Source organism: Priapulus caudatus, unplaced genomic scaffold (assembly GCF_000485595.1).
Source record: "Priapulus caudatus unplaced genomic scaffold, Priapulus_caudatus-5.0.1 Scaffold133, whole genome shotgun sequence".
In the NCBI taxonomy this organism is placed as follows: Eukaryota; Metazoa; Priapulida; class Priapulimorpha; order Priapulimorphida; family Priapulidae; genus Priapulus; species Priapulus caudatus.
The window spans coordinates 233,657-250,508 of record NW_014577194.1 but is presented as its reverse complement, the minus strand read 5'-3'; the positions used below and the strand labels follow the sequence as shown (position 1 = coordinate 250,508).

Below are 16,852 nucleotides of genomic sequence, written 5' to 3'. Positions count from 1 at the left end.
ATGTTATTATGACCATTAATGACATTAAAGTTGGGAACACTCCTAATGGAGTATAACCCCGGATTTTTCTTGGGGTGGTCGGACGTACATGCACGTACAGTACTTGCTAAACTCACTCATATACTTTATGAACGATTTCATCTGTATGTGTGTGTGTGTGCGTGCGTGCGTGCGTGCGTGCGCGCGTGTTGCGTGCGTGCGCGCGCGTGCGTGTTGCGTGCGTGTAATGTGTGCCTGCGCGCATGCGTGCGTGCGTGTTGCGTGCGTGTTGCGGGCCTGTGCGCGTGGGTGCGTGCGTTTGTGTGTTACGTTGGCATCCTATATATTATGCTAATGAATATATATACTCATGGGTTTTTTATTCGACCTTATACAAAATATATCAATGTTACAATTATCATGCATTCTATATCGACAAAATATACGATTCTTTTCGGCAGATAGTGGGCATGTGCGCTCGCACACACATTACCATGCAAAACAGAAACTGGGTATGTCGGGTATATATCTGCTAACGTAGCCGATAGTCAAGATACAAGAATCTTTGTCGGATATCACAAACAATAAACGTTAGCCCTGATGGGCTATTATTCCGACAAACATAAGTAAATAACAATTCTGGTTAAGAACAAATATAAAAATGTATAAATATCAGCGGATTTTTAGACTTGTATAAAATCAAAATCACAGTTGCATATTACATCAGTCAGATCTGTCATTGCGCATGCCCAGTTTTTGCACACACAAAAAAACATCATTTTTTGTATATATTTTTTCCACCCGTCCCAGCTTTTATAGCGAGTGGTTGCACGATATATATAGAAACTACGTGGTACGAAATGGAAAGTTAAATCTGGGGTAGAATCGCGCTCCAGTATATGGAATAATCTTGGATAATCACAATAACGTTACATCAGGGGTAAACTCACATATAAATTTATTTGACTATATATTTATATTGGACGTATTGCTGATAAAAACTCCAGGGCGGGCCGGGTGATTCTGGCAGCAAAAGCCGAAATTGTTTTCTGCTCGCGATGTTGACATGCCACATTATATATATACTTTATCATATCTCATCATTCTCATGACTTTATGTATTTCACCGTCGCTGGATAGAAACTCGCGCATCCTTCCTATAGAAACTGGTACATGCTAATCCGTTAAATCGAATCACTTATTGGCTTAATTGTCCCTACTGTACCTATCTCTAATCATAATAATACTACAGTCAGCTGCGCAGCAAAGTGCCATAAACAGACAGGCAGCTGCTGTACGTATTCACGTTGCGCAAGTTTGTGTGTAAACATAGTTGACGTCACCGCCCACCTGACCTAATGCGACCAATGCTAAATATCAAAATATATCCCAGAATCCTCCGCGAGACAATTGTGCGCGCCATCATTTCAAGGAAAATGCCATCAGAACAGAAGATTGCGTTACAAGCGCAAACGGAAAACCCAAAGCATTATACGTAAGTACGCCCATGTTTGTATGTAGCATTTGTATGAGAATCCATGAGAAATCTAGGCAATAGTGCGCTGAATAGTTTTTGATGAGCGTTCTTTATTTTGCAGCTATTTGAAGGAATTTCGGACTGAACAGTGTCCACTGTTTCTTCAACACAAATGTACCCAACACAGACCCTTCACCTGTTTCCATTGGCATTTTATGAATCAACGCCGGAGACGGCCCATCAGGAAGCGAGATGGAAATTTTAATTATAGTCCTGATGTCTACTGTACCAAATACGATGAGACCACTGGACTCTGTCCGGATGGAGACGAGTATGTATTGCTATATTTTTCAAATAATTAATACTTATTTAACCATGTATGTCTGTCAACTCTATGTCTATCTCTATGATCTAACTTCTACTTAGGATCGAGTACGTACGGAATTTGCGACAGGAGACAGTAGTCCTACTAGTAAAATTCAAATATATATTCTCTTTCACAGCATCATCATTGCATTAGCCTGATTAGGATTAGCTAACAGTAACACACACCCTGTAGTTTAATTAACCACAGTGAAATAACTAGTGCAATACTAACTAGCAGCCTGATAGCATATATGTATACATTGATTGGATTTTGTTACCAATATATTAATGATTATTTTAATTGAACTATAGGTGTAATCCTACAAATTGTGCCATTTTATAAAAAAAATTCCCTATCGTCATTTGTTTTATTCGTAATCCAGTGCTCGACGTTTCAATTACACATTTAACAAGTTTTCTAGCAATCAGTTTCCCAGTTTTGGCATTACCTGATTGTGTTGATGCTCAATGTTTGCTTCAGTGTGACACTCACAGTCATAGACTAGGGCCTAGGGGCATAGTTAGTTGCATTCCTATGAACATTAAAGGTAATAAGTGCCAGTAATTGTATGCACATCCTTCCCTCCTAGGTGTGTGATATGGTTTGTAGCAGTTATAATGATATTTAACAGTATCTTTCAGTATTGTAGTACTTAGTTACTAGTAGCGTACCCTGTTAACTATCTGATATGCCGGACCGTACCTCGCTTACTCCCTACCGTACCGTGACTGTCCCTGTTCCGCCCACTACTGATGTCGCAAAATTTGAAATATACATACAGACCTGTATGATATCTTTATAAAGTTGGATTGGAGTATGAAACTGTGAAACCAAGAAGAAATTTCAACATATATATACACTGATGCATGCAATCCTTTTGCAAATATCGCGATGATCGGGAATGCGTTTTCCTTTCGCAATGTTTACGACATATTCGCGCGAGATTTTTGAAAGATGGCTCCAAGTGTTGTGGTGGAACAGGAAAATTTGTATGATTATCTTAATGTGTTGGAAACGTATAGATTCGCTGACACTTGTAGAAAGGGTCGGGAGGTGAAACGTAACAGGGTAAGGGTTACGAATATTTTGCGGGAACCGACCGGAAACAAGGAACGGGAGCATAAAGCGGCGCATTTCCTGCCGACAAGCGGTATGTATTACGACATCGGCTGAAAATCAGGTTACGGTTTGGAGTAGGCGAGGTACGGTCCGGCATATTAGCTAGTTACCAGGGTACGTTCCGGTATACTGGACCGTACCCAGGGTACGTTCCGGCAGTACACTGGTGGACATAGACCCTATCAGCCAGACTATCAGATGTTGTAATTATTAAAAATTGTTATAGATATTATATCCTACCTGTGAGATAGTGTATTGACGACACATACTGTATACGCTGTACATATATTTTGCGGTGGTTTAATTTTTGTCAATTTTGCAAACTCGCCCCCGACCGCGAAAATAACAACATGCAAATAATTCATACCGAATAATACTGCATAATTCATAATTCACCCACCACGAAATTAACCACTCGCGAAATTGTCCGTCAAGTCTGAATTGGCGAAAATATCTGTACACGAAAAATATGGCATGTACAGTACTTTAAACTTAACTATGTTTCACATAATTATTATTTCACCTGGAACAAACCTCATTTTTAATTTGACTTGTCAGGAAAGGTGCACTGAGCAGTGTGTTTAGTCATGAATGTTATGTATAGATTTGGAGGCGACCATACAGATATACATGAGTACTTGGTGCAAATTTCTATAATAAAATTGGGAGGCAGTTGCTAATAGAGACTGGTTAGTTGTATGAGGCTACTAACCTCAAGTCTGCTGTCACTCTGCCCATGTGAGACCACTTCCATAGGTTTGTGTCTGAAAATCGTAGTGCTCAACGGCTGTCATTGCTTTCATTAGTGAATAATTAAAAATCTAATAGTTATTATATATATACAAATGTTATTTATTGATTTGACTTGCAGTTGTTTTACCTCGGCCTCTAGATGAATGCATTTTTAAAAGCCATGTCATTACTTGTTTATAATTGACCATGTTTTGTGCTCTACTATGCTGATGCCGTACTGCATCTTTATCTAGGTCTTGTGTGTTGTTTGACCTATATACTAGTTAAAGCGCCTTAAGCATTCGGTTTGTTTGCGAACAACAGTGGCCCAGTGTAGTGAGTTATCACCTGACAACATACAAAGAGTCGTGTATATAATGACAATTTTTTATCTAGTAGGAAGAAGCAGTACGGGATCCAATATTTCTTTCATGATTCAACATTTCTTTAGGAGGTACTGAGAGCTGCCAGATTCGAAATACATACAGCAAATCAGTGATCATTCCCTATTAAAGCATAAATAGTGTGCAATTTTTAGTGATTGAATCAAAAACAAATAGTTGTGGGTATGAAGTGATGAGAGTACATGTTGTACAGATCAAGGCGAGTATTTGTGTTTATTGCAGTATGTAGGAAAATAGGCACACAGGTTTGAAGTTACTCAGTATATATAGTACATATATAGTTATTCATAATATCCTTATATCGTTATATTTTTTGATCGCATATAAATGTTAATATAGATTAAATAAGCCAGTAAATATGTGGATGTATCATGTGGCATTATGGCTTGCGTGTCACTTTTGTCAGTACCTTCGTCATAGTTTTAATTATTTTATGTAATTTATTAATTCAATTGGATGGGAGAAAACGGCTTATAAATATTTTAGTAAGAATATTGCTAAACCACTGAATGTACATGTAACTACTAAACCTGATCGTAACATTTGTATTGCATTCTGAAAGTCCTTTATTAGAGGTTGTTATGGGCTGCCGCTTTTACCCAGATATCGATTTGACCTACATCAGGCTGCTGTGCTAGATTGGATTTTGCCAATTTTCAACCCTTTTTCTTCTGCGTTTCACTCAATCCGGCTGTCTGACAACAATCGTCGTGGCGCCCATCTAATATTACAGCCAGCTGAGCGTGTTTATGAATATTCCTTGGAAGCGTATTATCCGTGTGGCAGCTGTTATGTGCTAGTTCTTTTTCCGCGGTGAATGTGCTCGATAGAGTATTTTGTAGCCGACAAGATTATCATAATGTGTGCTAGGTAAATGTATGACATGAAACAATATCCACTTCAAGCTTACATCCTCTATGTAGTAAGGTTATCTGCTGAAACTAGTTGTCAACGGTTTGAGTGATCCCATAGTAATTTATGCCAATTGTAACTCTTGCGGTATGTGGCTTTCTAAGACTCACTTTCGTAAATTTCTGGTAATCTCTTTTGCTTAAAAAAGTTTGCAGTCACTATGCTTAGATTCGTTTTTTTGGTGGGGGATCATGATCCAATAGGAATACTGAGATAATTGATATTAATGTAGAATAACACATATTACATGTGCTTTATTGCAATGTCAGGTAATATATCATTGCGTGGTATCTACTAATCAGAGTAGTATGTAACAGCGTACTGCAAACGACGTTGTAACGACAGAGAACCATTGTAACCTAGATGCGGGTCAAATGCTTGCAGGATGTTCATTTAATTTCAGTAACTTTTATTGCCGTCTTACCCGGCTGCGAATTTTTTTCCCCTATACGTTATATCCATTGGGCTCCTCTGATTGGCTCCTCTGATTTGACCACACCATAGATAGTGTTTGGGATACCATAGATAGTATATAGGCCGATTCGGTTTATAGTTAGTGTTAGGGTTAGGGTGCATCATTCTTTGATATACGGAAAGTCTGATGCGGAAGTTGATATGCGTATATCAAGCCCAATGGATATAACGTGTAGGGGAAAAAAATTCGCTACCTGGCTACCATAATCTATAATGCCATCTGGCTATTTTCAGCAAAGGTCAAACATTCGTTGTGTGAGAGGTGAAGTAGAATTATAGCATACATGCACGCATGCACGCACAGTGTGTGTGTGTGTGCGTGCGTGCGTGCATGCGTGTGACAGTGTGTGTGTGCGTGCGTGCGTGCGTGTGTGTGTGTGTGCGTGCATGTGTGCGTGTGTGTCAAAGAGAAGTTTAAATGGGGAGTTCTATCTATACACAAGCTACAGCTGTACCTATATTATAGAATTCCATTTGTAACACACACAAAATGCTGTATAATGTGCGTGTATACTCACGTGCTCACCTTTAATTATTATGCAGCGTGACTGTCGAAGGCAGCCTAGTATAAAAGCTGCAGATGGGGAAAGCTGAACTACATAGTTTTCCTATGATTGCAAAATAACTTCTAAACCTCTTTTTAGTTTCAGATAAGATTTGGATGCTAATTATTAACAGGATGGTAAATTGAGTACAGCTGACTGCTTGTTCATTAGAATAAAGTTGTATAGTATCAAGAGCTATTAGCAGTGCTCAATTTTAACAGTCGTCCGGTCGTCCGTGACGACTGGATTTTCTCTCGGGCAACTACAAATTGCTTCTGTGGTTGTCCGGTGTCCAACCTCTAAATTAATTTTGAAATTTTGTTTTTGTTTAATTTGTTAATTTTCAATTTTTGCTCATCTGTGACTTGACACAGTGTTAATGTAAATGTTATGAAATAAATTTCATGCAACTTTTAATTACTATTATTACACGTCATTGATCCCAGCATCATTTACCACATTACCAATATTTTATTCTCTTCATATAATGAGTGAAACAATGCGAATGGCCATGTCTGCTGTCACTGCAATACGTGCAAAATGTACATGATTAGGCCTTTTGCTTTACAGCACTGAGCATCACGTGAGCAGAGCGCATGCAGCACATATTTAAATAATATCTGGACAACCAAAACTCTTGAGGGACAACCATATGCTACTCTCTTGGTTGTCTTCCGGACAACCAAAAAAAACCTTAAAATTGAGCACTGTATTAGGTATTATTAGGTTAAATAATAGTTAATTATTATTAGCTCTTGATAATATAATGTTGTAGTTGTATCAGAAGGAGCTATTGCTATTTTATCGGTTCCACAACATGCGTCCGTTCCGGACTATACCCACTCCAGTTTTTAAAACTTTGGAATGATTAATTAGTAGGAGAAAATAATCTCCTTCTCTTGGCAGTTAGTTTTTGCAGTGCAGAGTTTTTAGCATCATTGGTTGCACCATTCATGCAGCATGTTTTATATAATTATGTACACGCGTATCAGTGTGTAAAACCAGGTTTTTCGGCTAGCCGATGTTGGCAAGTGTGTTCATAAAGTAACTAAGCAAACCAAACTGGCACTTATCAGTTTTTAACCACGGATAATATCTGACACTATTTCACAGAAATTTAATACCCAAAACATGTTGACAAACATACAACCTAAAAATACAATTGCAAGATGTCATGTTTGACGACACAATTAAAAGTGGGAAGTCGTCTTGTCAAATACTGTGTATTGTGTGTACAAACGGTATGTTTGGGGGTTGTATTGCCTTTAGAAATATAAATATTTATTTCTATATTCTTATTTAAATGCCAATAAATACCCTCGGCCAAATCTTTAAAATCTGCATTCTGTTTTGCACATTTTTGCGTTGTTAAGTACTCGTACATTTGGCCTGTATGCTTGCGGTAATACTTGCCTGTCAGCAGGGAGAAGTCGCGCGCGTTTTCACTGACCGACGTGTTGGGACGCTGCGCCGCCTCCGCCGCTGCGTACCGCTGCACGGCTGCCGTAGTCGTACGTCTGCCCCGAAATCGCCACGCTCTCTTTTTCTTTCGCAGTTGCCCCTTCCTGCACAGGACGGCTGGCGACACGGAGCGGCGCTACCATCTACGCTACTACAAGACGTGTCTGTGCGTGCACGAGACGGACACGCGCGGCAACTGCATGAAGAACGGCCCGCACTGCGCGTTCGCCCACGGCGAGCACGACCTGCGACCGCCCGTCTACGACGTGAGAGAGAAGCAGGCGCTGGAGTCGGGCGAGGAGATGCCGATGGGAGGCCTGGACGGCAACAACCTAGAGAAGGAGCGCAGCCTCCTAAACGAGGATCCCAAATGGCAAGGTAGGCTCGTCCCGTGAAGTGACCGCCTGTCTATGCGTACGGAATCCGGATAAGTGTGGCAAGGAATAAAGTAACCTGACTGACCAGCCGAACGACCGATTGACCGACCGACCGGCTTGTTTAGTGAACTGACTGGCTGATTGATTGGTGCCAGGGTTGGTTGATTGACCGAAGACAGACTGACTGTGTCAATCACATCAGTTATATTACCTGCAGTGTGTCAACACCGATCTATGCAAGTTATGTAAATATTGTGAACTCATAGTGCCAGCTACTTGTTGCCAGAATCCAGGAAAAAATCTATAATGTACAGTAGTTGTACGTGACAGCGTAAATGAGAGCGTTTGTCAATTGAGAGTACGTGTGGGAAGGCACGCAAGGAAAAAATTGCAAGTGCATACATTTCGATGCAACTAGTTCAATCATTACTGAATCCAGTGTGGCCATCAGGTCTTATTTTGAAACGTTGTAGAATATTAATGGATTTTGATATGACCTGCATAAAAATCCCTATGGATTCATGTGCTGTCTTTACGGGTGATGTAAATGAGTTTTCTTCTTTAAAGTTTGGAATAATAGTGTCCGGAAAATCATTTCATGTTCGATTGAGATTTCATCAGAAATCATGCTCTGTTAAAAAGCAATGCCGTTTTTTCGGTACAATTTGATTGACAGCGTACTGACTGTAACTAACCAGGCTTCCAGAATTACAATTATTAGGATCTAATGGTAGGTAAGTTGATCAGACAGAAGCAAGTGACAGCTAGGGGGGGGGGCACTGTAAGCTTTCCAGAAAGTCATGGCATTTAGTAACGTTGGCAGCATGGCAGGTCAAACTGAGATGTGCTGGTACTTTTAAGATAATTGTGCTTTCTCAGTGACACACTGACTGCAATTAGTAACGCTTACAAGTGTGTCTTGCAAGTTACACATTGGGGTGCCGTTAAATATGTAAAGCCCTGTAACTGTTGCAACCCGTTATTGTTACCAATTCCTAGGTGTTCAGATTAGCATTTTGTTCAGTTGTCCCCCAATGCTAGCTTGTTATGTTTTTAGCTCATCTGACATAGTCAGATGCAGCTTGTAGAATCGCATGACGTCCGAGCGTCCGCCGTTCCGTCAACAGTTGGGCACAAATCTTAACCGCTCGACGTAGCGTCACGATATTCGGGACGTGGGGGGGTAATCGAAAACGAGTTGGATGTCGAAGCTGGGGGGTCAAAGTCAAAGGCAAGAGGTGTAAAAGAAGGGGGAACATTCTCCTTAACTTAAGGTATAGGGAGGAATGCAGAATTGCGGCACAAATCTAAACGGCTCGACCTAGGCTCGTGATAGTCGTGTATACATCATGGTAGGAAAAGCCACACTGTGCGAAAGTGAGTCACAGGTCAAAGGTCAATGGCCAGCAGGGCAGATTTAGACATTTTCTGAGGACATGGTCTGACGGAGCGATTGAAAAACTTTTTTGTTCAGCGTGACCTGGCATTTTATGGCTTTATTTGAAAGGACATGAAATATTGCTTTCACTGACATGCGAAAGTAAGTGTCGGATAACCTTTTGACCCTCAAGAGGAGGGTTAAACATTGATTTGTTGACTGTTACAAAGACTGAACTGCTTTGCTATTATTAGAGCCCATACCTGTTCAATGTGAGCTACAGTTGCACAGTTAATTGCAAAGCAAATTTGTTGAACAAGTTTACGCTCCCTTAAATCATATCATTTTCTAAAGCAGTCTGTCTATAGCACCCTGCCCCTGGGCCTGAAGGCTGAATGATGAATCAGTGAATGCTCGCATGAGGCAAAAACACGGGCACCCTCAATCATATTGTTGCCAACCTGCAAGGCACGTGTTAACTCACAGCTGAGCGAAATTATCACCTGCCTGAATATACTTACTTGGATTTTAGCCTGTACCTACTGTAGGATTTCAGGAATGAGGGCAGATGCCATCTTTGATTATTGATTACACTTGCACGCGCGCCATTCTCGCGCAACTATAGGCTAGTTTAAATTAGATTTTATTCTCATGTAACTTTGTTAAACGAATAGATTTTAATAGTACCATATAATATATAATATTTATTTTCATCTGAATCTTAACATATATCATGTAGCTATGGCCGTGCGTACCATTACCAGTTATGCGAACATAAGCTGTTATCATAGAAAATTAGAGACACTATATTTTTGATTTCTATAACTGTTACACTCAGGGGCATAGGAACAAAGTATTATTGAGGGGCAGTAAAAGGCATCATGCTGGGTTTTAAATTTTTTTATATAATTAAGAGAGAGAGAGAGAAGTCTAAAGATAAAGAGAGAGAGTAGTAAATTGAGACGGGACAGGAAAACGGTGATTACGGTGTGTATGCGAGCGGGAAACGGGTACAATTAGGTCGTGCGAGATGGTGTGCAAGGGATGGGAGGTGGGAGGCAGGGGAGGGAGATGGGAGTAAGGGGTGGAAGTGAGAGGCAAGGGAGTGAAGTGGGAGCAGGGGGAGAGGTGGGACGCAGTGGGGAGGGAGGTGGGGAGAAGGACTCCCGCCCTCTAATTATACTTGGAGATCCATGCTCATATGTTGAAATCTTTTATAGATAGCTGTGAATCTATGACACAAATTCGAAGTGAAAGGCAAGCATCATTTAATAAAATAAACCAAAATCGCATGGGGGGGGAGATAGTGAGCGTGTCCTAACATGATGTGTACGCAACTGCGTATCTGCATATCTGCGCCTAACAAATGTGTCACTACGCACGACTGAAATTGTAGCTCATAACCGTAGCAACAGACCCCAGATGAGCCCAGACGCTCTGCGGCTCTTGTTTATAAAAATCATTTCGTTTTAAAATCACAGCCCCCTTATGTGATTGACGATATATGTTTGTAGTAACGACTACGTATGTAGCATTGACCCTCAATATTTCCCACTTACAGCACTAATACACGAACCATAAACTATGCTTTTATCAGAGAACAAGGGGATTCAATGTGCTGAATGATTACATAGTGCTGGCATGTGAGAGAGCATACTATAAGACGTGCCGGGATAAGAATCAGGAAGTGATTCCAAGAGAATTGCGGTCCTTTTCATAGTACTGCACTTAGTAGTTTAGGCCACTTATCTCGCCAGTTAGAGGTATTGTTAGTTCTTTGTTCCGCTGAATTTGTGAGAGTACTAGTGCATTAAAAATAGTGGTATAAAAATTGGAAATTACTCAATAACAGTATCAGAAATGAGCAATCCTTGTTGACTGAAAAATACTGAAACAATTATAATAATATTGCTATTGTTATTCTGTTGTTATATGGTTCTCCTTTGTACTGTTGTATACTTATTAGTAAAATACATGCACTCGGTGTGTTAAATAAATAACTCTAATCTAATCTAATAATGAGTAGGTTATTGAAGTGCTACAACTTGCAAATATGTGTTGGAAGCAGTATTGCATGAACGCTGCCTTCTATCTTGCTCGCAGCTGACTGGTATTCATACTGTCATACAGAATAAGTAGGTGCGTTAATTTTAGCATTTGTGTCTTGACAATGTTTACTAATTCTCTGTGTTTCAGATACAAACTATGTGCTGGCTTGTTACACAGACTGAACTGTGGGCAAACGGCCACCTCGGTTATGCAGGCAGGCTATGCCTGCCACAGTACCACAACAGTAAGACGCGTAGCGAAGTCCTAAGAAATTCAGATACAGGTAAGTGTGTAATGAAAAAACGTTGGTATTTGTTTATTGTAAGTACTATTATTATGAGAATATAAACATTAGATGGTGTACAGTATATAAATGTTTATAGTTTACACACTTTGCTTTGTTTGCATTCACTAGGGTTGTATTGAATAGTTACCTAAACGCTATACTGATAAAATTATTGCTTTTAAAATCCAAGTTGTTAATCATAAATCGATAACTGCACAAATAAGATGCAATTACCACAAACATTTTTGAATAAGGCAATAATTCAGAAAACGTGGTACAAAATATGAAAAAGTTTTTTCATCTGTGCCAGCACATGCAAACAAAACGTTTGAGTGTAGTGTTATTTGCAAACAGTAATGACTGATGGCGTATATGCAACGGGTACATCCTGCGATTTAAATTGAAAGTTTAATCCAAAACTATGTTAGTCTTAGCTGTTATTTCCTTTAGTGTACTGATACAATATGTAGAAAATTGCTGTGATCGACACATCTAAAATGCAGTTTCAAAATTTTGAACTGAATTCGTCGAATGTTAGTGGTTGTACTACGCTCCCCCTGTTATGTGTTTCAGACATGTATTTACAAATGTTCAGGTGTCAGTGCCTGTGATAATCATTCTAGCACTTGAACCTATTGAAATGCTGAATGCCTGTGAATGTTCAGCACTTTTGTCTAACGTCGTTTAACATTTCGCATTTTAATTAGCAACATCATCATTTATTTAGGCAGAGTTTAAATGTGTAAAATTGTACCACAGGTCCACAGGGTGATATGAACCGGTACTAAACTATGTCGTGTACGTTTCAAATTCTGCACTGTGAGTGTGAGCACACTAAGTATATGAAAGTCATTGAATAGCCCAAGCGTGATCAGTGCAAGTGGTTGTAGCATCCACACTGTGCATGGTGGCTGTGTTGTGGTTGCAGCATCCACACTGTGCATGGTGGCTGTGTTGTGGTTGCAGCATCCACACTGTGCATGGTGGCTGTGTTGTGGTTGCAGCATCCACACTGTGCATTGCCGCGATATGCAGCAGATACGGCAGTTGCGTACACATCATCTCGTTAGGGACACGCTCACTACTTCCCCCCATGCGATTTTTGACGTATTATTTTATTAAATGATGCTTGCCTTCACTTCGAATTTGTGTCATAGATTCACAAGCTATCTATAAAAGATTTCAACAGTATGACGCATGGATCTCCAGTATAATTTAGCAGGGGCGGGAGCTTCTTCTCCCACCTCCTCCCCCACTGCGTCCCACCTCCTCCCTGCTCCCACTTCACTCCCCTTGCTCTCACTTCACCCCCTTACCTCCATCTCTCCCCGGCCTCCACTTCCCATCCCTTGACACACCATCTCGCACGACCTATATGTTACCCCCGTTTCCACGCCTCGCATACACACCGTATTCACCCGTTTTCCTGTCCCGTCTCAGAGTTACTACTCTCTCTCTTTATCTTAGACTTCTCTCTCTTCTCGTTAATTATATAAAAAATTTAAAACCCAGCGATGATGCCATTTTTACTGCTCACTCATAATACTTTGTTCCTTATGCCCTGAGTGTACAGCTTATAGAAATCAAAATATTTAGTGTCTCTTACGATATTCTATGATAACAGCTTATGTTCGCGATAAATGGGTTGGTAAATGCGATACGCACGGCATAGCACATGGATATATGTTAAGATTCAGATTGAAACAGAAATATATATATATATTATATAGGTAACTAGTTAAAATTCTATTCGTTTAACAAAGTTACAGTGAGAATAAACATCTAATTTAAACTGGCCTATAGTTGCGCGAGATGTGCGGCGATGCAAGTGTAATCAATAATCAAAGATGGACATCTAGCCTCTTCCTGAAAATCCTACAGTCAGGTACAGCTAAAATCAAGTAAGTATTGTCAGGCAGGTGATAATTATCGCTCAGCTGTGAGTTAACACGTGCATTGCAGGTTTGGCAGCGCCCAAACAAATCTATGATTAGAAGCGTTGCCCGTGTTTTTGCCTCATGCCCGAGCATTCAATGAGTTCAATCATTCAGCTCAGGCCCAGGGGCAGGCGTTGCTATAGACAGAACTGCTAGAAATTGATATGATGTTAAGGCAGCGGTAACCATTGGTTCAACAAACCTTTGCCTTTGGCAATTAAACTGTGCAACTGTAGCCTCACATTGACACAGGTATGGGCTCTAATAATAGCAAAGCAGTTCAGTCCTTTGTTAAACATTCAACAAATCATGGTTTAACCATCCTCTTGAGGGTCAAAGGTATCCGACACTTACTCTTCGCATGTCAGTGCAAAGAATGATTTCATGGTCCTTTCAAAAGCCATGAAATGCTAGGTCACGCCTAAAAAAAAGTTTTTCAATCGCCTCCGTCAGACAATGTCTGCAGAAAATGTCTTAAAATCTGCCCTGCTGCCATTGACCTTTTGACCTGTCGACCTCAATTTCGGCCACAGGAGTGGCTTTTCCTACCATGATGCTATACACCGACTATCACGAGCCTAGGTTCGAGCCGTTTAAGATTTGATGCCGCAATCTGCATTTCCTCCCTATACTTAAGTTTAAGAGATTGTGAATGTTCCCCCTTCTTTCTACACCTCTTGACTTTGACTTGGACTCCAGCTTTCGACATCCCAACTTCGTTTTCGGATTACCCCCCACGTCCCGAAATATCGGCACCGTACGTCGAGCGGCTTAAAGATTATGCTGCCAACTGTGACGGGACGGGACGCGGTAGACGCTCGGCACGATCATGCCGATTCTACAGCTGCATCTGACTATGTCAATAGCTAAAAAACATTAACAGCTAGTGGCGGGGAAAGCTGAACAAAATGCTAATCTGAAACCTTAGGAATAGGTAACAATAAGCGTGTTGCAACAGTTACAGGGCGTTCTACATATTTAACGGCGCACCCAAATGTGTAACTTGCAAGAACACTTGTAAGCGTTTACTAATTGCCAGTACAGTGTGGCATCTGAGAGAAAGCACAATTATCTTAAAAAGTACCAACACATCTCAGTTTGACCTGCCCATGCTGCCAAACGTTTGACTAAATTGCATGAACATTTGCTTGGAAAGCTACAGTGCCCCCCCCCTAAGCGTGCATTGCTTCTGTCTGATCAACTTACCTACATTAGATCCTAATAATTTGTAATTATGGAAGCCGTTAAGTTACAGTCAGTACGCTGTCAATCAAATTCGTACCGAAAAAACGGCATTGCTTCTTTAACGAGAGCATGATTTCTGATGGACAATGCTCAATCGAACATGAAGTGATTTTAGCCGGACACTATTATTTCAAACTTTAAAGTACAGAAACTCATTACATACCCGTAAAGACAGCACGCATGCATCCATGAGGATATTTATGCAGCCGTCATATTCAATCCCTTATATTCTTACAACGTTGTCAAAATAAACCTGCATGGCCACATGGATTCGAGAATGATTGATACTAGTTGCATCGAATGTATGCCATGCACTTGCATATTTTTTCCTTGCCGTGCCTTCCACATACTCTCATTTGACAACGCTCTCAGTTTACGCTGTCACGCTAAAACTCTGTATCATTATAGAACTTTTTTCCTGGATTCTGGCAACAAGTAAGCTGGCACTATGAGTTCACAATATTACATAATTGCATGATCGGAATGTTGGACACACTGGCAGGTAATATAACTGATGTGATTGCACACAGGTACGTCCTGCGATGTCTTCGGTTCAATCAACACACCTGGCCCAATCAATAGCCAGTCAGATTACCAATCAAGCGCGCGGTCCCGTGCAGACCTCCGTTCAGGTGCTCGCTCGTTCGGGAGGGCACGCGTCAGTCGTCACTTTATCCTTGCCACACTTATCGTACGCGATAGACAGGCGGGGTCACTTCACGGGCACGAGCCTACCTTGCCATTTGGGATCCTCGTTTAGGCTGCGGCTCCCTTCTCTAGGTTGTTGCCGAGCCAGGCCTCCCAATCGGGGCATCTCCTCGCCCGACTCAGCGCGCGCTTCTGCTGTCACGTTCGTAGGACGCGGCAGCGCTGAAGTCGGTCAGTCGGGCTCGCCGTGGGTCGCACGCGCAGTTGCGGGCGTTCTTCCTGCAGGTTGGTCGCGCGTGGTCCGTCTGCCAGTTGCAGCGCACAGACACGTTTGTAGTAGCGCATAGTGGTTTAGACAGCCGCTCGTTGTCGCGGTAACCGTCCTGTGCAGAAGGAGCACTGCGAGAGGAATAAAAGATATTTGATCGTCTTGGCGCTGATTTGCGGGAGACGTAATCGTGACGACTCACGGCAGCCGGTGTGCCAGCGGTTACACAAGTGGCGGAGGCCGGAGGCGGTGCTGCACCCGCAGCGTCCAACACGTCATGCGTCACAGTGAAAACGCGCGACTTTCTCCCTGCTGACAGGCAAGTCCTCTAACGCACAGTTCCTACAGGCTCAACATGTAGTTGATACTTAACAGACGCAGAAATGTGGCAAAACAGAATGCAGATTTCTAGAATGCATGTTGGCGTGAAGGGTATTTCTATTAGGCATTACAATAAAATACTAGAAAATAATATTCATTTATTAGTTTTTAAAGGCGCGCTAATCTACAACTCCCAAAAATACCGTTTGCTTACACACTCATATACACCAGTATTTGACAAGGTAGCGCAGAGCTTACGCCCACTTATTTAATTGTTGTCGTCAGAAAACATGACATCTTTGAATTGGTATTTTAGGTTTTGACTCGAGCATCGGCGGGATCGAGGTGCGAGGTGGTTATGTTTGTACGAAATCGTTATATTGGGTATTAGAATTTCCTGTGAACTTCTAACGTATAGGAGATATGTAAGAGGCATCCATTAGGTCGTGGGCGTGTCATGACAGTTTTTTAGATGAGATTGCGAGCCGAATAAATCTGACAGGGGTAGTGACCGTATTTCGTGCTCTGCTGTTAGGAATTACCGCCTTCTGTATGAATTTCCTCGTACTAGCCAAATCAATCGGCTTAGTGCACGAAAAAGTACACGTGTGAAGGTTAATATACACACTGATACCGCGCAAGTTCTGTGATTGTCCAATTTTTTTTACTACTTTAGTATATGGTATTAGAATTACTGCCTGCAACTGAAGTCGGCTCTTGGATACCGCTCTTGGACTCAGTTCTGCAGACCAATGGACTACCCTCCGCTGCTTAGATAAATACTCTGCACTGTGGAAAACTAACTAGTCTCGCTAAGAGGAAGGAGATTATTTTCCTCCTAGCTATAGTCATGTGCACACACACGTAGTTTCT

General features: G+C 41.3%; 1 protein-coding gene across 2 annotated transcripts in view; it reads left to right on the top strand.

The window, feature by feature from the left end:
- The first annotated feature begins 1,399 nt into the window (after window positions 1-1,399).
- LOC106805925 (putative E3 ubiquitin-protein ligase UNKL) overlaps window positions 1,400-16,852 on the top strand; it is a 31,825-nt gene continuing 16,372 nt past the window's right edge. For both annotated transcript variants that reach the window (XM_014807700.1, XM_014807699.1), the window contains exons 1-3: window positions 1,400-1,474; window positions 1,578-1,787; window positions 7,565-7,848. In XM_014807700.1, coding sequence (XP_014663186.1) covers window positions 1,416-1,474; window positions 1,578-1,787; window positions 7,565-7,848 — 553 coding nt within the window. In that variant the 5' untranslated portion in view covers window positions 1,400-1,415. The remainder of the gene's footprint in view (window positions 1,475-1,577; window positions 1,788-7,564; window positions 7,849-16,852) is intronic.